The sequence below is a fragment of the Notamacropus eugenii genome, chromosome 2, assembly GCF_028372415.1.
Source record: "Notamacropus eugenii isolate mMacEug1 chromosome 2, mMacEug1.pri_v2, whole genome shotgun sequence".
NCBI classification, from domain to species: domain Eukaryota; kingdom Metazoa; phylum Chordata; class Mammalia; order Diprotodontia; family Macropodidae; genus Notamacropus; species Notamacropus eugenii.
The window spans coordinates 24,969,300-24,996,534 of NC_092873.1; the positions used below are offsets into that span (position 1 = coordinate 24,969,300).

The 27,235-nt window shown below is 46.8% G+C and overlaps 1 protein-coding gene across 1 annotated transcript in view; it reads right to left on the reverse strand.

Moving 5' to 3' along the window:
• SLC67A1 (solute carrier family 67 member 1) overlaps positions 1 to 27,235 on the reverse strand; it is a 75,551-nt gene extending 48,316 nt beyond the window's left edge. The window contains exons 1-5 of the mRNA XM_072639469.1: positions 26,995 to 27,235; positions 21,922 to 22,126; positions 18,883 to 18,980; positions 17,987 to 18,132; positions 7,616 to 7,748 (exon numbers count right to left, since the gene is read on the reverse strand). Coding sequence (XP_072495570.1) covers positions 7,616 to 7,748; positions 17,987 to 18,132; positions 18,883 to 18,980; positions 21,922 to 22,077 — 533 coding nt within the window. The 5' untranslated portion in view covers positions 22,078 to 22,126; positions 26,995 to 27,235. The remainder of the gene's footprint in view (positions 1 to 7,615; positions 7,749 to 17,986; positions 18,133 to 18,882; positions 18,981 to 21,921; positions 22,127 to 26,994) is intronic.

Below are 27,235 nucleotides of genomic sequence, written 5' to 3' on the forward strand. Positions count from 1 at the left end.
TGTGAGAAAACTGGGAAGATTAGAGGTCATTGAAGGAGCCTTAGGGGTTGTAGGTAACATCCTCTCATTTTATGAATGGGGAAACTGAGGCCCAAAGAAGGAGAGATTTGTTTGAGGTCTTGCAGGATGGTGTCATCAGGGCCAAGACTCAAACCCACGTCCCCTGGGTCCTAGCCTGGGAGCAGAGGCTTCCTATTGCCTCCTTGAAGTTAGCCCAAGGCCAAGGTCCAACCCACAAGACAGTCCAGTTAGCTTCATTCTCCTAGGCTTGGACTTGCCTCCTCCTCCCCCCCTGCCCCTTTCTCTGCCCCAAACTCTAACAACAGAGTGCCAGTGATTCTGAACCTGCACTACCCGGGGAGGAGTCAGGAAGGGGAGACCCCGCCCCTACTCTGAGTTATTAATAACTCCGAGTCAGTGATTGAGGATGGGGGCTGGGACCCCAGCCCTGCCCTGTTAATCTGGAGACTCTGACACTTTACAGGCCAGTGCTGGCCTCTAGTGGCAAGAGGTTTGTGGTTTTCCTGGGAACTGTCACCGATGCATCTATCGCTGATCACTCACCCATCCATCCATCTATCTATGTTCATCTAGCCACCCAACTCTTCCGGAGGGCAATCTGGAGCTATGCCCCGAAGGTTATAAAACTACGCATGTCCTTCATCCCAGCACTACCATTCCCTTGTCTGTCTTCCTAAGAGACTTTAAAAAAGGGGAAAGGGCCTATTTGTACCACAACAGTATGGCAGCTCTTTTTGTGGTGGCAAAGAACTGGAAATTGAGGGGATGCCCATCCATTGGGGAAAGGCTGAACAAGTTTGTGCTATAAGAAATGGCAAACAGTAGACTAAGTTCTTCACATTCCCAAAGGACTCTTGAAGCAAAATGCCATCCACATCCAAAGAAAGAACTATGGAATCGGAACACAGAATGAAGTTTTCTCTTCAGAAGAACACTTTCTCCTGTTATGTTTTGTTTCATTTCTCATAGTTTCTCCCATTCGTTTTAATTCTTCTATGCAACGTGACTAATGTGAAAATGTGTTTAATAAGAACGTTATGTGTGGAGCCCATATAAGATTACGTGCTGTCGGGGAGGGAGGGCAGAAGGAGGGGGAGAAAATTTAAGACATATGGAAGTGATTGCAGAAAATTGTAAACAAATTAATTAAATAAAAAAATATCTAAAGCAAAAAAAAAAAAAAAAGGAAGAAACGACAGATGGAATGATTTCAGAAAAACCTGGAAAGGAACTAGGAGAACATTGTATACAATAACAGCCTTGCTATATGATACTCAAATGTGAATGACTTTGCTATTTTCAGCATTGCAATGCTCTATCATCCATCCATCTATCCATCCATCCTTTATCTATCCATTCATCTCTTATCTATCCTTATTGTAACTATCCACCTGTCCATTACTTGGCCATCTATGGGTTCATTTATCCATTGTTTATCCACTTCTCCGTGCCCATTTGTCCATCATTTGTCTATTTTTCTATCCATCCACTCATCTATCTATTGCTCATCATGTTGTTGAGTCATTTCAGTCACTTCTGGCTCTTTATACCTCCCTTTGGGGTTTACTTGGCAAAGATACTGGAGAGGTTTTCCATTTCCTTCTCCAGCCTATTTTACAGATGAAGAAGCTGAGACAAACAGAGGTAAGTGACTTGCCTAGGGTCATACAGCTGATCTGAGGCCAGATTTAAAGTCAGAAAGATGAATCTTTCTGACTCTAGACCGAGCAATCTATTCACTATTGTAGCTGCCCTACAGCATTCATCCAACCCTTCATTTATGCATGTAATCTATCTATCCATCTATCATTTATCAATTTATCCATCCGTCAATTGACTATCTACTTATGTATCCATTGTTCATCAACTTGTCCATGCATTTATTCCCCTATACTTATCCATTTTTCAACCAGTTCATCTATCTATCATCCATCTATCCATTATCATGTCTATCCACCCATCCTTCCATCCCATAACAATAAGAGCTCCAGCTCACCCAGAATGAAAGGCTTGCAAAACACTCTATTCAGTATCTCCTTTGATTCCCTAAGTGTTATTGGGTGCAAGGCAATGCTGGACATGGAGATATTGGGGAGAACAGACACAATGACTTGTCCAAGGACTCTCTCTACTAGAATTCTATCCAGTAAAATGAAAAGGACAGTTGTCATAATTATTCTGCAGTGATGATGATGATGATGAGGAGGAGGAGGAGGAGGAGAAGGAGGAGGAGGAAGAGGACAAGGTCAAGGAGGAGAAGGAGGACAAGGTTAGCTACAAATCCCTATATTACAATTACAGATCCCAAACTATTTTTGAGAATTCAACCAAAAACTTTGCAGGAACCAGAGCCTGATCACAGATAAAACTGTTGCCCACAGTCTCCAGCTCTAACATCATTGGTCCATGAAAATTTTAGAACCATGACTTTAGTAGGTGTTGCCATACTCAACACTCATAATGACTTTGGCATAAAAAGCTTTCAAAATATAGCCATTTAGGGGAATAAAACAGGATGAGAAATCTGTCATTCTCATTGTCTTGTCTCCTCGAGTTATCTCAAAAATGATTTCAGGGAGTCTCCAGAAGACAAGATTGTATTCCACAGCATTTATTCAACTAGAAAAAGTCACCATTTTATCCATTAAATACAAAAGAAGACTAGTAGGAGGGCAAACTGTTTAAAAACCTGTTTACAGCTCGCTAGACTCCATTAAGTCATTTCTATCTCGACTTTATCAGAACAGAAGACGAAGAAGGTGATGATGGTGGTGATGACTATGGTGATGATGGTGATGATAGCCAGATGCCTTTATTGATGACCACAAAGCTTTTGGTCCCAAGCTGCACTCATGGTGTGTTCATATATTATAGATATGTACAATAGAACCAGCTAGGATGAGAATGCTAAAGGATCTGATGTCTACATGGAAAGTTCTCTACTTAAAACACGCTACTGATAGATACCAGTAAAAAACACAACCATTGAACGCCTACTATGTGGCAGGTGCTCTACAAAACACTGGGGATACAAGATAAAAAATCTTTGTCCCCAAGGAGCTGACCTTCTGTCAGGGGAGACACCGTATATGTGTAAAAGTGCAAACAGAATAGAGACCAAATAGAAAGTCTTTTAGGGGACACCAGCAGCTTGTAGGAGCAGAAAACAGTCCAGGTAGAAGGTGGCCCCCGAGCTGAGTTTTGAAGGAAATGAGGGATTCTCAAAGGATGAGGTGAGGAGGGTCAGGTGCCCATTCTAGGCACGGTGGACAATCTGAACAAGGACACTGAGAGCAGAGATGAAGCCTCATATGTGAAGAGCATGGAAAAGGTCAACTTGGCTGGACAGTAGAATGTTTGATGAGGTTAAAAAGATATATTGGGCTTAGATTGGGAAGGGCTTTAAACCTCAGAGTACTGGATCGGATGCTTGGGGCAAGAGGGAGCTTCTGGAGTTTATTGAGCTGATGGTGGGCAGGGGGTGTGTGTATGACCTGGCTAAACCTACACTTTAGCAAAATCAAGAACAAGAAAATGCCACATTTTATTTCAATTGTCAAGAACATTTTTCAAGGATAATGTCTAAACCATGAGGGTTCTACTGAGCCCTAAACTCCGTGATCATTTTGCCTGAAGAGATCTGAGTGTGGCCCACCATATGCTCATACTACTGGACTTATCCTATGTAGCTGCCATTGGTTTACCTTCAAGGGAAGTCTAGGAAAGGACCAAGATCCAAGAGCAGAACCCAAAGCTTCTCCATGGGTGTTATCCATATGAATCCCACCGCATGTCGATGGAGAACCACTGAGCAACATCTGAGTCGTGAGGATTTGTTTACAGACATGGGGAGGTTGGTCACAGAGGTACGGTCCAAGGTATCACAACCAGAAATTAGAGAAAGGTCATATGATCAGGAGACTGGACCTAGTGACTACTAGGAAATCATAGGCATTGGCCAACAAAGCACTGCAAGGTGCAAATATTTAGCATCTACTGAATACCTAGAAACACACGATCAAGTGGTCAGAATTGGCCATCAGATTTGTCTGAGCTCCATGGACGAGGAAGACACAGAGGAGAGAAACAAGGGCACCCGTTATGACAGCCATGTCCTAGCTCATACCTTACAAAGCATGTTCTCCTCAACAGCTTTGGAAAGGGGACAGTGTGAAGATCTGCATCCCCATACACTGGATGAGAAAACTGAAGGTCAGAGAGGGGGAATGCTTTGCCCACAGTTGCACAGTGGGTAAGCACCACTGCTGGCACAAATACCCTTCCCAGTACAACCCGGGACATTCCCATTGGAACTAGCATCATGTGACCATACAGAGGGACCCCTGAAATCATTTTACTCAGATCCCTAACTTAAACTGAGGCTTCCAGAGGCTGAGTAAATCGCCCAAGGTCACACAGTGGAAGAGGCAGGATTTGAATCTGGGTAAGAACATGTGATTGAATTTGGTCTTCATCAAAAGGGTGTGAGGCAGGAAGTGCAAGCCAGTTTATCTCCATCTTACAAAGAAGGAAACTGAGGCTTATGGAAGGCTCAACCACTATCAGTTAGTATTTGATAGAGCTGGGACTTGGTCAGCTAGGTGTTGCCATATCTGGCCCAAATAACACGGAGAGAGGGTCTAGTGCCATCTTGTGGGCAGCCTGTGGAATGCCTCCTCTCCTCCTCACAGGAGGCTCCATCCGGCTTTTGGAATCCAAAGAATATTTAGGCTCTTCTCAATCTACGCTAGGCCAAATTCTACCCCTTTGTGACTTGTGGCTGAAAAATTCAAGCCCTAATTAGGTGATTGGCCTTCTGCCCTAAGTGAGACTAGGTCAGTCTTTCTAGCTTAGGAGAACAGGCCAGAGCTTGGGCATCTGTGACCAAGCCTTCAAGAGACCAGGGGCACTTCTGTCCCCACTGCCCAGGGGAGGTCTGAAGGGAGCAGGGACAGTGGAAATGCCACAACAACACAACAGAAACGAATAACATGCCCACAGTTTACAAAGCACTTTCTTTTGTTTCTAACATTCATTTTTTCCTAAGATTTTGAGTTCCATTTCTTCCTCCCTCCCTTCCTCCCCAAGCCAGACCACAGGTAATCTGATGCAGGTTTTACAGGGTAAAGTGCTTTCACACACAATGTTTCATCCGAGTCTTACAAAAGACTTGAGAGTACAGATGACAACCTTGTAGGCATCTTCCTCATTTTAAGTGTGAGGAAACTGAAATGGAGGTAATTTTATTCATGGCTGCATGACTCATGTCTCTATTATATTTTACCATTTACAAAACCCTTTCCTCTGAGGTTTGGGATATAACATCATCCTGATTTTACAGATCAGGAAACTGAGGCATAGCTGGGCCTCAAAGCCAGGGCTTTTCCTTTCACCCTGACCCACCTTTCTAGGAATCAGCAGGGACACTTCTGGGGAGAGAACATTCTGGAGAGCACTGGGATTCAGTTACGGAGCCCAGACGAAGTCCCTCACAGTCTGTCACCAGACTAATTTTCCAGGCTTACTGCGTGTTATTTTCACTCAGTGTGTCTAAGTTCTAGGCAGCCCAGTTGCCTAACCTGGAGTTAGTCTCCTGTCTGAGTCCTTGCGTGGGCTAAGGTTCCTGCTTGGAATGCCCTCCCTTCTGATCTTGGAGAATCCCAGGCTACGTCCCCGTTCTGCTCAGTGGCTGCCTCTGAAAGGAGACTGCTTGATGCTACCTCTCTGCCTCTTCCTCCACTTATCAAGAAGATATTTATTGACGCTCCTGCTGTGTCCTCCCTGAAGAATGCAAGGTATCCAAGGACAAGGGCTATCCCCCTTTTGCCTCCCAATCCCCAGTATGGAATGACAGTGGGCACAGGGACTTGCTTTTTGGTCTGGACTGGGTTGCCTTGGTATAGGGAGCTGTGAGAACATTGCTGTTACAAATCCTTAGAGTCTGGGAGAGTCTTTGGTTCTTCTGTCCCTAGTACCAAGGATAATGCCTGGCTCCAGTAAGCCTTGATAAGCACCTTCCACCTGATTCAGGGAGAAGCAAAATGATTTGCTTAGACCTGAACCCAGGCCTTTCTGGCACTTGCTTGTTGGGTTGGAGGAAACATTGAAATCACGGAAGAGGAAAACCCATGACATTTTTTGGAGAGAAGGAAACACTTTGAGGAAAGTAAGTATCTGCATTGCTTGTCCTGAAGGGCTTTTGGTGACCTCCTTGTGTGGCACAAAAACTGGGCACTGCCAGAAACTTGTCTGTGTTCAGAGTTGGGAGGCCTGAACCAGGCATGGCTGTGAATGAGTGAAATGGCTTGGGCACAGTTCTCTCAGGAGCTAATGAGTCCTCTGGTTTAGGGACTTCCTTTGGAGGTGAGGCCCAGGTTTAGAACTCCCTACTCTCTCCTCTGGCCTGGCCTGATGCTGGACAACTGGGGAGGGTCTTCTGGCCCCTTGGCCCTTCAGAATCCTCCCTGCATGATGGGTACAGTGCCAGCCAGAGCACAAGGCTCTGTCCCCTGGCCTGGCCTGGGCAGCCAGACTGGCCTGCCACCTGCCTGTGCTGGGAGTCAGTGCAGGGGTCACTTAGACAGTGGATGGAAAGTCCAGCTCATCAGTCTTCCCTTTGCAGGAGTGTCTGGCTTCTCCCTCTGCTGGGCAGAGAGGGTCATTGCAGGCTCAGCCTATACCCTCCGACTCTCCCTCAGGCACCCACTCATCCATCCTTCCACAAATGCCCCACAAATGCCCTTGCACAGGGAAGAGCGATTCGCACCCTGAGGGGAGTCTGATTCCTAATTTTATATATGGGTAAACTGAGGCCCAGAAAAGAGAGCATGGCTTCCCAAGGTCCAGGAAGCAAGGTCTCAGACCTCAGGTCCACCAATTACTCCCGCTTGTCCAGAGCTTTTCAGTTTACAAAAACCTCACTCTCTGGGCACAAGAAGCTTATGAGAAGGGCAGGAGCAGGGAGACCGAGGCCCAAAGAGGTAAGAGGCTGAAAGGCTAGCATGAGACTGAGCTGGGAAGAGAAGCTGGATCTCTCAAATTCTTCCCCAGGCTCCACGCTTTTCCATGATGCCCTCTGCCTTCCAACTCTGTGCAGAAATAAGCTAAGTATCTCCTCTGCTGAGGCCCCTGGAGCTCCACAAGGCTCCTCACGAAGTCCTCAAGTCCCTCTACCAACATCGATGCCATCAGTGACCTGCACACAAGGTTCTTAGGTTTGCCACACCATTACCTCCATCATCTCATTCACCCTCCCATCCTGCCCTATGGCCCTGTCAGGCCATGATACATGGATATCACCCTCACTTACACATGGGGAAACTGAGGCACAAAGAACTATGACCATCTCACTATCATAGGGCAGGCCTTCCTGACTCCAGGGCTAGCACCCTTCCTAATTCTGCTAGACACACCTGTTGAATATTCCCCTGCTGGCACATGCAGTCACAAACTATGTACTTAGTCCCCTTTGCTTGAGGTTCCAGCCTAGGTTCATCCCCCAGGAGCCCTGCTGAGTCAACCTTCTCCTAGATTCTGCTTACTCATCACAAGACGTAAACACAAGGTCAAAGCTGGCAGGCAGCTGGTCACTCACCCAAACTTGGTGTTCAGTATCCCACCAAGCAAAGAACCCAGGATGATTCCTATTCCAAAGCACAGGCCCAGCCTCCCCAGGGCTCCAGGGCGATCTGCTGGGGGGGTCATGTCTGTGATGACCATCTGTGCCCCTGGGAGAAAGGGAGACAAAAGTAAGGACTGAGTAAAGGCCAGGACCCTGGGAGTGTCTGGGTTACCCCTTCTCCAGGGCCACAGTGGTTCCTCCCAAGTCTGTCAGCCCACACCCTCCTGATGCCCAGGCCCAGGACATCCTCCAGGCACTACAACTTCTCAAACCCTCCCCCTTTTCTCCTTTCCCACAACCACTACCCAAAGACATTCTTTCCTGGCTCTGGGGATTGTGCTGGCATGACCTTGGGCAAATCACTCAGCCTTCCTGGGTCTCAGTTTTCTTATCATAAAGTAGAGGTGTAGGACTTTATGGCCTCCGAAGCCCCTTCTAGTTTTTTTAGCCCCTGTGATTAGACCTCTCCTCTCTTGTCCTGTCCGCCTTGTTCAAACCATCGCTTTCATCTTTTGAATGCCCAGCTCATGCCCATGTCCCTGCTTTGCTCCCAGATATATTCAGAAGCTCTCCTCTTGATTAAAAGATATGGCTCAAATTTAGTCTGGCCTTCAAGGTCTTCCACAATCTGACTCTGACCTGCTTCTCCAGCCTTGTTGTCTGCTCCTTCCTAGCCCCTAGGACCACAGGCTCAAGAGCTACGGTGCCCTGGAAGGAGCCTGGCTCTGCAGTCAGAGGAGGCAGTGTGGGCTAGTGGTTAAAGCATCAGGAATGAGGGAGGGTTCAAATCCCTGCCCAAACACTAACTAGTGTGGGATCCTGGGGGTCCCTTCATTTCTTGGGTCCTCAGTTTCCTCAATGGTAAGCTAAGAAACGTGACTGAGATGGTGTCTACATGCCTTTCTGCTCTAGCTCCCTGCTTCTGTGACCTGGATTGCCCCTCACTTACTGTGTAGAACCTCTTTCTGGGCTTCATTTTCCTCCTGAGATACTGCATAAAACAAGATGCCTTTTAAAACAGCCCTGCGTGCATGCAGGCATGAAATCAGGGGATTAACAGTCATCCAATAGATATTGGAATCTTTTCCACGTGGTTTGAAAACTTCTGGATATTTTTCTTTGATTTTTGCCAGAACATGTGTGTGTATGTGTGTGTATATGTGTATGTGTGTGTATGTGTGTGTGTATGTGTGTGTATGTGTGTGTATGTGTATGTGTGTGTATGTGTGTATGTGTGTGTATGTGTATATGTGTGCATATGTGTGTGCGTATGTGTGCGTATGTGTATGTGTGTATGTGTATGTGTGTGTATGTGTATGTATGTGTATGTGTGTGTATGTGTTTGTGTGTATGTGTGTGTATGTGTGTGTATGTGTATGTATGTGTATGTGTGTGTATGTGTGTGTGTTTGTGTGTGTATGTGTATGTGTGTGTATGTGTGTGTATGTGTATGTGTGTGTATGTGTATGTATGTGTATGTATGTGTGTATGTGTGTATGTGCATGTGTATGTGCGTGTATGTGTGTGTATGTGTGTGTATGTGTATGTGTGTGTATGTGTGTGCGTGTGTGTGTATGTGTGTGTGTATGTGCATGTATGTGTGTGTATGTGTGTGTATGTGTATGTGTGTGTATGTGTGTATGTGTTTGTGTATGTGTGTGTGTGTATGTGTGTGTGTTTGTGTGTGTATGTGTATGTGTGTGTATGTGTGTGTATGTGTATGTGTGTGTATGTGTGTGCGTGTGTGTGTATGTGTGTGTATGTGCATGTATGTGTGTGTATGTGTGTGTATGTGTATGTGTGTGTATGTGTGTATGTGTTTGTGTATGTGTGTGTGTATGTGTGTGTATGTGTGTGTATGTGTGTGTATGTGTTTGTGTATGTATGTATGTGTATGTGTGTGTATGTGTTTGTGTGTGTATGTGTGTGTGTATGTGTGTGTATGTGTGTGTATGTATGTGTATGTGTGTGTATGTGTGTGTTTGTGTGTGTATGTGTGTGTATGTTTGTGTATGTGTATGTGTGTGTATGTATGTGTATGTATGTGTGTATGTGTGTATGTGTGTGTGTATGTGTGTGTATGTGCGTGTATGTGTGTGTATGTGCGTGTATGTGTGTGTATGTATGTGTATGTGTGTGTATGTGTGTGTGTTTGTGTGTGTATGTGTATGTGTGTGTATGTGTGTGTATGTGTATGTGTGTGTATGTATGTGTATGTATGTGTGTATGTGTGTGTATGTGCGTGTATGTGCGTGTATGTGTGTGTATGTGCGTGTATGTGTGTGTATGTGTGTGTATGTGTTTGTGTGTGTATGTGTGTATGTGTGTGTATGTGTGTGTATGTGTGTATGTGTTTGTGTGTGTGTATGTGTGTGTGTATGTGTGTGTATGTGTGTGTATGTATGTGTATGTGTGTGTATGTGTGTGTGTTTGTGTGTGTATGTGTATGTGTGTGTATGTGTGTGTATGTGTATGTGTGTGTATGTATGTGTATGTATGTGTGTATGTGTGTGTATGTGTGTGTGTATGTGCGTGTATGTGCGTGTATGTGTGTGTATGTGCGTGTATGTGTGTGTATGTGTGTGTATGTGTATGTGTGTGTATGTGTGTGTATGCGTGTGTGTATGTGTGTATGTGCGTGTATGTGTGTGTATGTGCGTGTATGTGTATGTGTGTGTATGTGTGTGTATGCGTGTGTGTATGTGCGTGTATGTGTGTGTATGTGTTTGTGTATGTATGTGTGTGTATGTGTGTGTATGTGTTTGTGTGTGTATGTGTGTGTATGTGTGTGTATGTGTGTGTATGTGTGTGTATGTGTGTATGTGTTTGTGTGTGTGTATGTGTGTGTGTATGTGTGTATGTGCATGTGTATGTGCGTGTATGTGTGTGTATGTGTGTGTATGTGTATGTGTGTGTATGTGTGTGCGTGTGTGTGTATGTGTGTGTGTATGTGCATGTATGTGTGTGTATGTGTGTGTATGTGTATGTGTGTGTATGTGTGTATGTGTTTGTGTATGTATGTGTGTGTATGTGTATGTGTGTATGTGTATGTGTGCGTATGTGTGTGCGTATGTGTGTGTATGTGTATATATGTGTGTATGTGTGTGTCTGTGTCTGTGTGTGTGTATGTGTGTGTATGTGTATGTGTGTGTATGTGTGTGTATGTGTCTCTGTGTGTATGTGTGTGTATGTGTGTGTGTATGTGTGTGTGTATTTGTGTGTATGTGTGTGTGTATGTGTGTGTGTCTATGTGTGTGTATGTGTGTGTATGTGTGTGTATGTGTATGTGTGTGTATGTGTTTGTGTGTGTATGTGTGTGTGTATGTGTGTATGTGTGTGTATATGTGTGTGTATGTGTGTGTATGTGTGTGTGTATGTGTATGTGTGTGTGTATGTGTGTGTGTGTATGTGTGTGTGTGTGTGAAATCTGTGAATATTAAAAGCTGAAATTTAACTGGATGAATACTTAACTGGAAATGTCTTTGGAGTTAACTACATTATGTTCACTTTTAAAAATGACATTGGAATTTCTATCTCTTTCAGTTTGAATCATGTAAACTCCTTTTATTGGAGTAAATAGACTAAATGTTTCTTTTTTGTTTGTTTTTTTAGTTCATAGAATTTCCTGCATGTTCTAAATTCTTTCTGATCACGTGTGCTTTGGAGAGCAGTGTCTAATGCTTTAGAAATATTTCCAGCTACAGATGACTTTACATTCTCCACCAGACAACTGATAGACCCCCTCCTCCAATTCTTTGAAGTGGGGTTCCTGTATAATCTTGGTGTGTACAAGCCCAGTTTGGGGATGATTAAGCAGTGGTGTGTGTTAAAATGACTTTTGTCAATATGCTTTATGTCACCACTAGGTTGGCACAGGGAAGTTCATATACCACCAACTCACTAAGAACAAGCCTGGGAGAGATCTGGCCAAATAGTTTGAGGAATCGGTTTTCCTTGAAATGTCGCCTCATGGGCACTAATGTAAATCTATAGCATTTGCCCAGTCAGCCGCTGCAGATGTGAAGACGGAATGTGCAGCTTTCCTGCTTTAAAAGGGTAGCTTGCACTGACTGGGGGCTTTTCTCATGGGGCTCTATTACACACAGTGGAAAAACAGCCATGATCATTGCTTCCGTTGCGTCTTTGACTTAGAAACGTCCTTCATTATTCCAATTCTGCAATCTTAAATGTTAGTCTGCTATAACCACTTAGGTCAACTCCCCTTTTTTTATAGAGGGGGAGACTGAGACCCCCAGAGGAGAAGACACTTGTCTGTAAAAGATGGGCAGGAAGCTGCAGAGCCCAGATTCAGGCACACCAGGCTCTTGGATTCAAATCCCAGGGTTTTCTCCCTGGAGATCCTGCGTGCTGTGGTCTGTGCACACCACCACAACAGCCTCATTCCTGGGTCCCTCACTTTGCATCCACTGTTTCCATTCCTGCCATAGAAACTGTGAGGGTCCAGCTCTAGCTCCTTCCCACCCCGCGACCCTCCCCCACACTTCTTCTGACTCCTAGTGTCAGGCACGCAGCGTTAGAGAATTTTTCTTTCTTTTTTATTAACCAATTTTTAAATTTTAAACTCAAATATAAAATGAGAAAAACATTGCCATATACACAGCAGAATGTAATGGATGATGCAATACAAAACAATACATTTCCATTTCAAGAAAGTCTGTCATAAATACTACACTTTGTTTTCAAAACTGCCTAGCTTTTATAGAGCATTTTTCATATGACTCTAGATAGCTTGAATTTCTTCATCTGAAAACTTCCTGTTTGTACCCTTTGACCCTTTATCAATTGGGGAACGACTTGTATTCTTATAGATTTGATTCAGTTCCCTATATATTTGAGAAATGAGGCTTTTATATGCTATAAAAAACCATTTCCCAGCTTTCTGCTTTCCTTCTATTCTTGGTTGCATTGGCTTTGTTTAAGCAGACCCCCTTTAAAAAACATAATTAGAATTGTCCATTTTACATTTTGTAGTGCTCTGCATATCCTGTTTAGTTGTAGATTCTTCCCTTACCCATAGGTGTCACAGGTAAACTATTCCTTGCTTTCCTAATTTGCTTTTGGTATCACTCAAGTATTTTTAAACCATGAGATGTTGGTCTAAGCCTAGTTTCTGCTGTACTGTTTTCCAGTTTACCCAGTAATTTCTGTTTAAATAGTGAGTTCTTGTCCCAAAGGATGGGATCTTTGGGTTTATCAAACATCAGATTGCTATGGCCATTTACCACTGTGTCTTGCGTATCTAATTCTTTTCATTCTTCTACTACTATATTTCTTAGCCTGTACTGGATAGCTTTGATGATAACAACCTTATGATACAGCTTGAGATGTGGTACAGTTAAGCCACCTTCCTTCAAAATTTTTTCCATTAATTTCCTTGATATTCTGGACCTTTTGTTCTTCCAAATGAATTTTATTTTTTTCTAGCTCCATAATATATTTTTTTTGCTAGTTGGATTGATATAATGCCGAATAAATTAATTTAAGTAGGGTCGTTATTTTTATAATATTAGCTCAGCAGCTAGACTCCCTTTGGTAGGTAGACTTCCAAGTATTTTATATGGTTTACAGTTATTTTAAATGGAATTTCTCTTTCTATTTCTTGCTGCTGGACTTTATTGGTAATACATAAAAATGCTGGTTTTATTTTATGTCCTACAACTTTGTTAAAGTTAATTATCTTAACTAGTTTTTTTAAGTTGATCTTTAAGATTCTCTAAGTATACCATCATATCATCTGCTAAGTATGATAGTTTTATTTTCTCATTGTCTGTTCTAATTCCTTCAGGTTCTTTTTCTTTTCTTTTTGCCATAGCTAACATTTCTAGTACAATATTAAATAAAGTGGTGATAATGGGTACCCTTGCTTCACCTCTGATCTTCTTATCCCCATCACAGATAATGTTTGCTGATAGTTTTAGATAGATGCTGCTTGTTATTTTAAGGAAAGATCCATGCATTTGCTCTCTAGTATCCTTAATAGGAATGGGGCTGTATTTTGTCAAAAGCCTTTGCTTTATCAATTTCTTTTTCTAAGATGGAGTTATTTAATATTCTATTTCCTCTTCTATTAATCTGAGCAATTTATATTTTTGTGAATATTCATCCATTTCACTTAGATTGTCAGATCTATTGTCAAGTAAACGGGCAAAATAGTCCCAAATATTGCTTTAATTTTCTCTTTGTCAATGGTGAACTCACCCTTTTTATTTTTGATACTGGCAATCTGGTTTCCTTCTTCCCTATAGGGTAAGATAGATTTCTATAACCAACTGAGTGTGTATGTTATTCCTTCTCTGGGCCAATTCTGATGACAATAAGGTTCAAACAATGTCCCCTCTCCCCATTTTCCCCTTTATTGTAATAGGTCATTTGTGCTTCTTTATGTGAGATAATTTACCTCATTATAGCTTTCCTTTCCCTCTTCACCCAATGCAATGCCCTTTTCATCCCTTAATTTTTTGGGGGGTATCATCCCATCAAAGCTAATTTATGCCTGCACCCTCTGTCTATGTACATACTCCTTCTAACTGCCCTAATAGTGATACAGTTCTTAAGAGTTACAAGTATCATCTTCCCTTGTAGGAATGTAAACAGTTCAATTTTATTGAATCCGTTATGTTTTCTCTTTCCTGTTTATCTTTTTATGCTTCTCTTGAGTCTTGTATTTGAAAATTGAAATTTCTACTCAGCCCTGGTCTTTTCATCAGGAATGTTTAAAAGTCTTCTATTTCATTAAATATTTATTTTTCCCCTAAAGGATTATGCTCATTTTTGTTGGGTAAGTGATTCTTGGCTATAATCTTAGCTCCCTTGCCTTCTGGAATATCATATTCTAAGTCCTCTGACTCTTTAATGTAGAAGCTGCCAAATCCTTTACAATCCTGACTGTGGCTTCATGACATTTGAATGGTTTCTTTCTAGCTGCTTGCAGTATTTTTTATTTGACCTGGGAGCTCTGGAATTTGGCTATAATATTCCTGGGAATTTTCATGTTGGGATCTCTTAAAGGAGATGATTGGAGGACTCTTTCAATTTTTATTTTACCCTCTGAAACTAGCATATCAAGGCAGTTTTCTTTGATAATTTCTTGAAGTATGATGTCTAGGCTCTTTTTAATCATAGTTTTCACACAGTCCAATAATTCTTAAATTATCTCTCCTGGATCTATTTTCCAGGTCAGTTGTTTTTCCAATGAGATATTTTACATTTTCTTCTATTTTTTCATACTTTTGATTTTGTTTGATTAATTCTTGATGTCTCATGGCATTGTTAGCTTCCACTTGCCCAGTTCTAACTTTTAAGGAATTATTTTCTTCAGTGAGTTTTTGTACCTCCTTTTCTATTTGGCCAATTCTGCTTTTTAAGGGATTGTTTTCTTCAGTCAATCTTTGTACATCTTTTTCCATTTTTTTGGGTGTGGTTCATTTACCAAGTTGTCAACTCTTTTGTTGTGGTTCTCTTGCATTATTTTAATTTCTTTTCCCAATTTTCCTTCTACTTCTCTTATTTGATTTTAAAAATCCTCCCGGAACTCTTCCAGGAGGACTTTTGGATTGTTTCCTTTGCTTTTTTCTTTCTTTCTTTTATTTGAAGCATAATAGATTTTGTCCCAGCTTCTAATTTTAATCTGTGAATCTTCAGGTTTCACATGTGTTTCTTGAAAACAACTATAGTTAGATTCTTCTTTCTAGTACATTCTGCTGTCTCCTTTTGTTTTATTGGTAAGCTAATTCCAATGACATCCATGTGGTGTTAATTGTATATTTCCCTCCACCTGTTTGTTTTTACATTTTCCCCACCCGTTGAACAATTTGAACCCCACCCATTCTTTTTTTTTGAGGGCTATAACTATATTCTTTGCAATCCTGAAAGAAGATAAGCAACCTACATTTCACCCTTATTAACTATTAGTCTTTGATGTTTTGTCCAAAATTGTCATCTACATAGAAATAAATAGCTATTTCAGGAACACAGTATGAACAGAATAGATTTTAGAGTGGTTTAAAAAACCAAGTCAAATAGAATGACTGGCATTAAGAGGAAGAGTGATAGAATACCCCACCCATTCTTTAAAGAGAAGAGAAGGGTGGTGTGAGAGAAGGATGTATTCTTTGCTTGATTCAATCTATTGTTCTCTTCCTCTTACCTAGACCACAATCACAGGTTCTTACTCTTCCCCTCTTTCATTGCATTCTTTTATTTTAACTTATTTAAAAAATTAATAAGCATTTTTTTTCTCTTTCACCTTCCTCAGTTAAAAAGAAAAAGAAAAGAAATATTCTTCTAATAGTAAAGCAAAACAAATCCCTAAATTGTCCATATTAAAAAAAATGTAGATCCCCAACCATCCCAAGTGCATTCCCACTCTCTCAGGAGGTGGTGGCATGCTTCATCACCTGTCTTCTGGAGTTGTGGTGGGTACTGCATCGATCAGAGTTTCTAAGTCTTTCAAAGAGATTTGTCTTCACAATGTTGTTGTGATGGCATAAATTATTCTCCTAGTCCTTCACCTTGCATCAATTCAAATAAACCTTTTCCAGATTCTCCAAAACTCCTTTTAATGTTGACCTGGGCTGGAAAAATCACCCAGTGAGGTTTCTCCTTGGATTTCTCCATCATGCCTCTCCTGGTGCTCTTCCTAGATCTTTATTGTTGGGGAGAACTGAGCTATATGACTTCCTCCTGCTCCAGTCTTTGATCATCTCTCTCCCTTCAGGATTATCTTCAGGTTTTTTTTGTCACTCAAACTCTGGATGTCCCCCAAGCTACCCAGAGTTTTCTGAATCTTTCCTCTCTATAATCTCTCCCTCCCTCTTTCTCTCTCTCTCTCCCTCTCTTCTCTCTCTCTCTCTCTCTCTCTCTCTCTCTCTCTCTCTCTCTCTCTCCCTCTCCCTCCCTCCCTCCTCATCACTTTTCATAGGTTCAATAATCACTTCTATGCAGAAGATTTCCAAGGCAATTTCTCTGGCTCTGGGCTCTCACCAAACTTGGGTCCCATGTCATAATTATGCATTAGACATTTCCAGGTCAGTGTCATGTAGTTATTGTAACCTCAACATGCCTAAAACAGAACTCCCCTCCATCTTCCCTTCTTACAAACTTTCCCATTCCTGTTGAAGGCACCACCCATCTCCAAGTCATCCAGATTCACAGCCTTTCTCTCATCTTCATTCCTCTCCTCTCTCCCCATATCCATCAGCTGTAAAGACTTCTCAGTTTTATCTCCTTTCACCTCATGCAGTCATTGTCTGAGTGCAGGCCCCCACCTTTCTTGTCCAGATTCTGGCAATAGCCTCCTAATTGTTCTCCCTGACTCCAGTCTCTCATCTCCCATCCAGCCTCCACACGGAGCCCAAAGTGATATTCCTAAAGCACAAGTCTAACCATGGATCTCCCCTGCTTAGGAAGTTCTCGTTGCTCCCTTTTGCCTTTGGGACAAAATATGAACTTCTCTCTTTGGCTCTGAAAGTCCCTCACCTTTGACCAGGCTGTCCCCCATGTATAGAATACATGCTCTCCTTACCTTCACGTCCCACATCTTGGGACCCTTAGTTGCCTATAAAGTTCAGCTCAAATGCTACCTCCAGTGTGAGGCTTTTAAGGGTTGCCTCACCCCAGTTTCTGGCCCCCAAATGCCTTTATTTTTACCAGGTTGTTGTTGGGGATCTTTATTTTTACCATATTTACTTATGTAACCTAGCTATGACCATGCTCATGGTGCCATCTGCCTGCTGGTCCAGAAGACTCCCCAGAATTCTGTGGGTTCATGCTGGGCCCCTGGGGACTCAGGCCAGTCTGAGACCTGGGAAGTTCTGGGTCCTCACCACCCAGCAGGCAGGCAGCACTGTGGGCATGATCAAAGGCAGGTCACACTTCTGGGCTTCCTACAGCTTCCTGACACTAGTGTGACCTCTTGGAAGGCAGGGACTCTTTCACCCCCAGCACAGGGCCTGACCCCCAGAATGGGCTTTGGTGAAATATGCTGATCAATTGGGTGACAGATTAGGTTGCAGAGTTCAATGATTTTGTTTTCTGTAGGAACGAACTGGAGCCCAAAGAGGGGAAAGTCTGCATTTGGGTCACCTAGTTAGCATGTGGTAGAACAGAATTTGGCTGTAAATCTTCTGAACCCAGGGCCTGCATTGGCTCTTACTGACCAGGAAAGACAGAGAGCTGGGATAGCCCAAGGAAGGACGTGCCCCTTCCAAACCCTTCTCTGCCCTCTCCTGCCTCCCCCTTCCTATGCCTCTCTCCCATTCCCAAGATTAGGGGTCAGATATTCTCTCCCTCCCCATCCCCAGGACATTCGGGGAGCCCCAGTACCTGGGAGCACATGCATGAACAGAGCTGGGATCCGGGACGCCACGAGGAGAGGCACATTTGTGGCAAAAGAGAGAAGCAAGTAGAAGCCAGAAGCAGCCAAGAAGGAGAGGGTGAGGGCTGCCCGGGCCCCCCACTGGTCAGCAAACCTGGGAGGAGACACGGAGATAAGGCTGCCCTGCTCAGCTCCAGCAAACAGGCCCCCAGCAGACCTCATGAGGCTCACCTGGTTTTGTTAGGGCAAGCCCCTCACATTGGTTTCAGGTCTTCTGCTTTGGGCCAGGTATGGCCCATGGGACCATACACGGAAAGGACTAAGGAACCTTTGACTAAGTCCTAGAATGCTAAGGTGACCTCTCCAAGGTCCTACATCTAGTGAGCATCAGAGCAGGATGTAGGTTAGGCCCTTCCTATGTTCACCAGAGCAGAGTATCTGGGAGTGAGAAGGGAGGAAACTGGGTCCTAAGAAGGCAGGAGGAAGGAGGAGGGGAGGAGAGAGAGGTGGAGGAGGAGAAAGGGGGAGGGTGGAGAGAAAGGAGGAGGAGGAAAAGGGGGGAGGGGTGGAGAGAGAAAGGAGGAAGAAGAGGAGGAGTGCCCTCAGTTGTTCCAGTTGGCTGACTGCTTTCTGCTGGCCCTAGTCTACTTGGGCCATAAACCTCCCTTCCCCCCCAAACCTTTGGGCAGGAGAAAAAGTTTAGGTTTAGAACCCTGGAAGTCAGAGCAGGGAAACCTCTCCGAACTGAGTCCAGTCCCAGCCCTTTATAGGCAGGAGAAACATGACCCAGAGGAGGGAGATCCCTTGCCCGGGTTGCCCATCAAATCCACCTCCACCCTGGGATTAGGTCTGTAGAGGCTTAGTTCTGAGGACCCCTATCCCTCTGTGACCTCTCTTCCATTACCTGCCAAAAATCGGGCCTCCCAGGAGCTGGAGAACTCCAAAGAGGGTCTGAAGGTAGCCGAAGCCCACGGAGTCCAGGCCAAGGTTCTTCGCCAGATACTGAAACACGGAAAACACCATCTTTTACTGTGTGTGGGGTATCAGGACCATAGGAGGCTTCTCCATCCCCTCTCTTATCAGGTCTCTGAGAAAGGCTGAGCAGGAATCATTTATCCTCTTGTACAGATAAGGAAACTGGAGCACAGAGATGTGGAGTGACCCCAGGGGGAGAGAGAGGGAGAGGGAGAGAGACAGAGAGAGAGAAAGAGAGGGGAAGAGAGAGAGAGAAGGAGAGGGAGGGAGAGAGAGAAGGAGAGGGAGGGAGAGAGAGAAAAAGAGAGAGAAAGAGAGAGAGAGAAGGAAGGGGAGCGAGAGAGAGAGACAGAGACAGAGAGAGAGAGAGGGAGGGGCACAGAGAGACAGAGAGGGAAGGAAGGAGGGAGAAGGTCAGGAAGAGAGAGAGGGGGAAGGATAGAGAGAAGGAAAGAGGTAGGGAAGAAAATGAAAGGGGAGGGGGAAAGAGGGAGAAGGAGAGGAGGAGAGAGGAAAGGAAGAAGAGGAAGGGAAGGGGGAGGGAGGGAGAGATAGAAGGAGGGAGAGGGAAGGATAAAGGGAAGAGAGGAGGGGGAGAGAAGGGGAAGGATGGACAGAGGAAAAGGGAAAGAGAGAGACAGAGAGCACAAAGAAGACCCAGGAAAGCTGAAGATGGTTTAGAGCAGAGGAGCCCTGGGCATGCTTGTGGGCAGCCAGAGGAGAGGCCAAGAGGGAGGAGGAGACAAAGCTAGGGCAGGTTTCCAAAGGTTCCAGAGAGGATTGGCATTTAGAGCATAGGTGAAACCTTGGCCTTGGGGAGGAGAAGGGCCATCTTTTACCTAGAGACCAGAGCCAAGAGGGGAGAATGGGGGTGATGCCAAGCTGTTCTAAGAGGAAGCACACTGTGGACAGTCTCAGGGAGGCAGGACATGATTCCTCTGCTGGAAAGGAGCTAGGAGAGAGAAGGCTTGGGGTGTCATTGGTGGAGACTAACCCTAGGCAAGTCACTTAACATCTTTGGGACTCAGTTTCCTCAAAAAAAGGGTTGGACTAGATGCTCTCAAAGGTGGTACCCTCCCCTAACTCTAACCTAATAGGCCTGGAGTCCTAGGGCCAGGATCCTGGGGGAGGGAAGGCCAAACAGGGAGGTGGGTTGGGAGAGTAGAGAGGGCAGAAAGTCCTGGAGACCACGATAAGGATGAAGAACGAGGATGGGGGGATAAAAAGGCCAGAAAGGCTGACAGGGTGGAGGTCATGGCTGGGCCAAGGCCCTGGCAGTCACGGACCTGGGCAACCCAGACATTTAACAAGTTTTGGGCAGAAGAGGTGGTCATAAAGACAGACACATGAGTCCCCATCAAGGACATGCAGCTGCCTCCTCCTGACCTGGTGCTTTCAGGGGCCCAAGGAGAGACCAGGCCTGTGTTTGGCACCGTGAGGGGGGGGGGGGTCTGTCACTAGAGTGTAAGGGGTAATGCAGGGCACTGGGCAAGTGGGAGCAGAGATGGATTGGGGGGGTGCTACAGTGTCCAGGAGGGACAGGTGGGGAGAGCCTGAGGGGGCATTCTGGCCTCAGTGGATGCTGACAGTGAAGCCCAGGCACCCCCAGACCACCAGCCCTGTCTGGAAACTCAGCCCCTGTGGACATGGTCTCCCTTTGGGGGCTCCTAGACAGCTTCAGGAAGAGCCAGAAATGAAGGTTTTCCCAGCAGGGTCCTTGGCACCAGCCTGTGGGGCAGTGACAGAAGCAGATATGGTTTAAAGTCAAGGCCTGCCCAGCAGCTTTATGACAGCCCCTGAGGACCATGGGACTTTGCCTAGGTGCCGCCTCCTGAGGGCAGAGACTGGCTGACGGTTCTATTTGTGTCCCCAGAGTTTAGGGCACAGGGCATGGGCCACACAGGTGACATTTGGTCATCCATTCACTTCCACCAAGTCCAAGCTCATCTCTTTCTCAAGGAAGAGCCTCTGGGACTAGACCAAGATCACTCAGCCAGGCAGTTAAGGAGCCAAGAAGGAACGGAACTGGGCCACTTCACTCATTACTCTGGGGGAGAACCCTGGTGCCCAGGGCACTGCTCCCAGACCCTCTGGGTCCCCATGTCCTGACCCTGACCCCCAGGCCTACTCACTGGCTGCTGACCAGCCCCCCACCCTCCTCCATATAGGGCAGCAGGAGACCTGGATGCTGGGACCCAACTCTGCCGCAAGGCTCTTTCCTCACTTTCCTTTCTCTCTCTGGGCCTCAGTTCTCTCCTTTATCAAAAGTAAGGGTTGAACTCAGCCACCTGTGAGGACCCTCTCACTCCTGGGACCCCCACTGGGGAGCTGTTCATCCTTCATGTGGTGAGGGCTGGATGGACAAAAGGATGTTCAGCCTACAAAGGACTTTTAGGACCTTTTCCCCACTTGGTGAGCAGAGCAGCCTTGAGAAAGAGGTTAGACAGACACCAGGATCTCCTTTTTACAGGTGAAGAAAAAGGCCCAGAGAGGGCTTGTCCAAGATCACAAGCTGATTTTTGGCAGGGCTGAGCCTTGAATGTGGGTCTCTGGTCTTCTGTCCAATGCCCTTCTGATGGGCTACACTGCCTCTGCAGGTGAGCAGGGCATGGAGAGTCAGCCTGACAGGTCCAGAGAGGCTAGGGGTTGGGGAGTGACCTAGGGACCCCTGAGGCCAACGCTCTCATTTGACAGATGAAGAAATGGAGAGGGGAAAGGGGCTTGTCTGAGGTCATCCACTGAGATAGAACCCACACCTAACACTTCTTCCAGTGTCTCTGCTAGGGACGAACCTCCTCCCCCAACAGCAACCCTGGTTTGTCCAAGTTCTGCCCTTGGCCCATGTCCAGCCCCTGCTCAGACGGGCATGGGAGGGAGCTGAGGCTGGCACTTTGCTGCCCTCCCAGAAGGCCTCGGACTGGGTCCCCTTCCTACCACCAGGCCCCACTCTCCCAGCAGGACCACTTACCGGCATGACAGAGAACTGCATGAAGAGGCAGGTGAGCTCCACGGCAGTCAGTAGGTAGGTTACCCGGAGGACAAACTGCCGGCCTGCATCTCTTGGAGAAGATGGGGGCTCCTTCTGGGCCTTCCTCCCCTGGGTGAGGTGGGTGTCTTCCTGCATCCTGGCCTGGCTGTGGTCCCAGCTGTGGCATAGACCACAGGAAAGGAACCTGGGAAAGAGGGAAAGCAGCAGAGGCCCCACTCAGCTGCAGTTGGGCACCCTAGGTGCCAAAGTCCTGTTGGCTGTGGGCCGCCTGCCTGGAGGGTGCTGGGCTGGGCGGGGCTGAGGCTGTAGAGGAAGAGGAGAGAGGCTGAGTGTCCAGGGGAAGGCTTCTTGGACTCCAAAGGTGGACAGGGAAATTTAAACCAGACCAGCCCCTCCTCCTGACACCCTGGCAGCAGCTCCAGGAATGCTTGCCCAAGCACAGTTTTGGTGCTGGAGGCTCGTGCCCAGCATCTGTCCCCCAAGTGAATGTGGGTGAAGCATCACAACCTTGAGGGAGGGGCTGAGGCCCCCTCTGAAAGTGACACAGGAGCTTCAGTTTCCTCATCTGGAAATGAAGATAATCCCTCCATGAAGGACGACCCCCTGGGCTTGGTGGGAGGGGCTGGTGAGATGGAAGGTAAGGGGCTACACTGAGCTTGGGGCACCCCTGGGAGCTCCTTTTTGGGAGATCCAGTTCTTTATCACTCAGCTCAGTGCAGGGCACATGTTAGCACTTCATACATGCTTGTTGACTGACTGACTGACCAAAGGACCAGGCTTTTCCACTCTGCCTGGGAGGCCTCCCACAGGACAATCGTTTGCTCTTTCTGGGCCTCAGTTTCCCTGTCTGTCTTAGGATGGGTCATACTCCTCTTAGTTATTCTGGAAATCCTTTGGGTTCCTGGGCTCTGCCCCCCACCTGGAGATCTCTTGGCCGAGTTCCTGTAGCCAGCCCGGGCCAAGTCACTAGTTCTTAGGCAGACAATGGGTGTTCTAAGTCACAGGTCAAGGCCAAGAACTTTGCCCCTGCTGGATGATTACTGTTACTCATTACCCTGAGGAGATCTGCAGGGTTACCCCCTCCCCCATATCAGAGCCAGAATCCTTCAGATTCCCTTCATCCAGGGTAACTGGACCCAACCACACTTGGCCCTCCCCTCCAGGCTCAGGCAGACCAGCCAGTACTGTGGATCCTAGCATTGACAGACTGGCTTCTGTCCATCAGACAGTCTGTCAGACTAATCCCCACAGTAGCCCTGAGAGGCAGGGAGGGCAAAGACCACTATCTCCATTTTACAGATGTGGAAACTGAGGCTCTGAGATGGTCAGGGACAGAGCCACCCTGGCCTCCATCATTCCTTTCTACTCTGCCACGGAGGAATCCTGGCTCTGTCATCTCCTAACACAAGAGGGCTGGCCCTCATAAGCCCTAAGCTCTGATGTCCTGGGGGCCTATGGAAAGGAGGCCATTGTCCTGGTCCACCAGGAGCTGAGATTATATACACTGACAAGGTAGCTTGAGGGCCTGGGACAGCCAGGTGTGTGTGTTCCTCTTTCGCTGCGCAGGAAGACCATGGCAACAGAGAAATAATGACATGACTTGCACTTGACTTTGTTTTGAGTGAGTGAGGGCTGTGCAGGTCACCAGCCTCACTTCTCCTCCAGAGCCATCTGAATCCAGTGACCAGATATTCCTCAGGATGCCTGGTGATGACCCGGGATGAGGCAATTGGGGTTAAGTGACTTGCCCAAGGTCACATAGCTAGTGAGTGTGAAGTGTCTGAGGTGAGATTCGAACCCAGGTCCTCCTGACTCCTGCACTGGTGCTCTATCCACTGCACCACCTAGCCAGGTAGAGGTGGGCTGGAGGTAGGATAGGGAGAGCTGGGGCATGGGAGGAGGAGAGAAGAGGGAGCCCTGGGGATCCAGGGAGCTGCTGGATGACTCCTGTGTGTGTGCATGCGTGTGTGTGTATGTGTGTGTAGGTGTGTATATGTATAGGTGTATGTGTGTGTTGTGTGTGTGTGTAGGTGCGGATGTGTGTGTGTGTGTGGATATGAGGGATCAGGAGGGTAAAGGTCATCTAGCTCAGAAGGTGGGATAGGCAGGGGCTGTTCCTTGAATTTGGGCAGCCCAGGGTCCCTTCTGAGACTCAAGTTTTCAAATGCATAAAACAAAATCCAGTTATCAAAATATTAAAAATACATGATATAAAATAAATGATTGATATACGGAAGCATCAGAGAATGAACCACCTCTGACCCTGGCCAAGCCCAGAGCCCCTGAGTCAGGACTCCCTCCTGTCCTGGGAGAGGGTGGAGGGAGCAGGGGATGGGGGAGAGACGCCTCTCTGTCTGAGGGCATGGGGACTGCCCTAGGAAGCAGAGACTCTCCTGGCTGGGTCCCAGAGCACCGAGCCAGGAGCAGCCCAGAGAGGGCAGCTCTAGTCCGGAGGGCAGTTAGTGTGCCCCCTCTCGGGCTGGGCTAGCCCCTTTGGAAGTTCTCTGAGCACAGGATGGATGAGCCCTCGCTGGCCTTCCTGATCAGGCATCTGGGCTGTAGGCCAGGGAGTCAGGAAGGTTCGAATTCGAATCCTGTCTCCCTTGCTAAGTTCTTATCCTCCTAGAGCATTGATTTCCTCATCTGTAAAATGGGATCATGGAAGCACCTCTGCCCAGGGTTGGAGACAAAATGAGAGGAAGATGAAAAGTCTTAAAGGACCACAGCTTCTTATTGTCATTCTTACAACGAATGATGCCATAAAATAACCACTCTCCTATTCTGTCATTACAACATTCCATAATTACGCGGTATTGTAATAAGAATAGTAGTCACATTATCTGGTGTGAGCTGGGATGGATGCCCTGGAGGCTCCGGGATTTTGGTTGGGCCACAGGCTTGCGGCAGGGGCTCCTGCCCAACAGGGACACCCCTGGGGTGCAGCTCGGCTCCTGGTCTGTCTAGGGCTTGCTGTGAGGGGTCCCTTTGGGTGGTATTTTCGGCCTGTAGACACACCAGAGGAGAGGGCCCACACAGCTGCTCCCTTTTCCTGAGTGGGGAGGCTGCTCAGGCTGAGGGCATCTAAGGGCTAAGCCTCACTGGACTGAGCCCTGACCTACTCTTCTAAGAAGCTGACCAGCCTGTAGGAGAGCGGACTCAGTCTCCCTTCCCTGGGGCGTCACTATGCCTGAAATCCCACCATTGGATCCCAGAGCCTCATTGTGGGAAGGCCCTCAGAGGTCTCTAATCCAGTACTTATCTGAAAAAACACCTCTCCACAGCACCCTCAACAAGGTGTCATCCATCCTCTGCTTGAATACTTCTGGGGTCAGGGAGCTCACTACTTTATGAGGCAGGATGCTCCATTTTAGGATGGCTCCACTCACGAGGAAAACAATCTTTGCCACAAGTGGAAATTTGCTTCTCTACCCCTTCTCCAGGCTCTGCCTCCAGGGGCAGTAGAACCTGGCTAATCCCTCTTCTGTGGCACAGTTCCAGGCTACATTCCCAATTCCCTTGCTGATCTTCACAGGCTGTGAGCTCTCCAGGCCCTTGTCCATTGCATCTCCCTCATGTCCAGACAATCAATGTCCTTCTTAAACTGGGCTGCTCAGAACTGAGCCCAAGGGGGTCAGGTCAGGGAAGAGAGCTCCAGGATGGTCATCTCCTCCAGAGACTTGAGCAGCCCAGCCCCCTTGCTGCCCAAGCCTGCATTTGGGGGAATTCCTTTGGTCTGGAATGAGGGGAGGACTGTGCCACGGGAAGGGAATTTATCAGTTAGCTTCTGGAGAGTAGATGGCAGAGGGCTCAGTATTGGAGGCACTGAAAATGGGAAGATGAGGAAGGACCAGGAGAGAGTGTCCACAGAGTGTTTGTAACCAGATAACGTCAGAACTGGGAGAGACTGTGAGGGACACTCAGTTCAATGCCCAGACTTTACAGGTGAGGAGACTGAGGCACAGAGAAAGGAAATGTTTCCCCAGAGCTTCCCCAGGCAGGAGTTTGAACCCCGGGCCTTGTGCTCTTCCCATTTCCTCCCTAGTCAGTGGGAGGTTCCAACCTTGGCTGGGCTGTCACTGAACCAGTTCAGTCCCCAAGCCCTGGGAGGGGCCTCCTGGATCCCCTGCAGCCTCCTCAGCTTACCTGAGACAATCACCCCTGGCATTACCCACTTGAGGGCCTCTGGTAAATCTGGAGCTGGCTTTGTTAACAGCTTGGCCAGGAAATGTGACCTACTGGTAGGAGCCTAATCTCCTGCTGGCCAACCTGCTTCCAGGTAGACCCCCCGGTGGGAAGCAGACAGACCAACAGGGTGATGGGGGATGGACTGAGAAGAGAGGGGCAAGGGAAAGCGCATTTATTAAGCTCCTATTGTGTGCCAGCTTAGGGCACAGTGATAAGAATTTTACAGATATTATCTTATCTGAAACCCTTTCCCTTCTCATGCACCCCCCCACCTGTTCCCCCACAGCCATGATTTCCATCTGTACAATGCTCTCCTATAGTCGCCTTGAGAAGAAGGCTGTGTGCACATTATTACAGGTGAGGAAAGTGAGACTGAGAGAGGTGGAGGGACTCACCGAAAGGGGGACCATGAGGGATGGTCTCACAGTCTGAAATCCAGGGGGCTCTGGGAGTGATGCCCTGGTGACCATTTGTTGGTTAACTTAAAGAACTCTTGATATTATCACTGTTACAGGGCATCTCAGAATCTTAGCTCTCAAGACAGAGGGGAACTCATAGGCCGTCTTATTTTACAGAAGGGGAAACTGAGGCACAGTGGTGCCTCATCTAAATACCAAAGTTGGGATTTCAGCTGTGCTCCTCTGACCCCAGAGTCAATACTGTTTCCCTTGAACTATATGAGACCGAATGGAACATTAGCTGCCTCCTTGTCTCTCAAACTGGGGCTCTAATGTCCTTCTGATCCTGGGCCTCCTGGGGGTTGCTCCAGTGCCCAGCAGAGCCCCCCAGGCTCCAAGGGGAGGCAGGCAGAGGAAGGCTAATAGACCCTGAGAAAGTGCCAGCCAGTCCTGGACAGTCTCTACACACCTGGGCCACGGTCCGGAGTCCCCAGCTAGCTGCCCCCCTGGCTGGCCTGCTCGCTTGTGGCAGGAGGGGCCACTCCAGGATGACCCTGAGTGTTGGGAGGCCTGTCGGTCCAAGCAGGAAGCTAGAGTTCCTTCCTCCGGTTTGGTCTCTGCTGGTGACTGAACACGTGTGTTGGGTAACTTCCTGAATCTTGGGGGTGGAGGGAGGATCTGGCAAAGCAGTTCCTCTGGGTTGGGCCCCA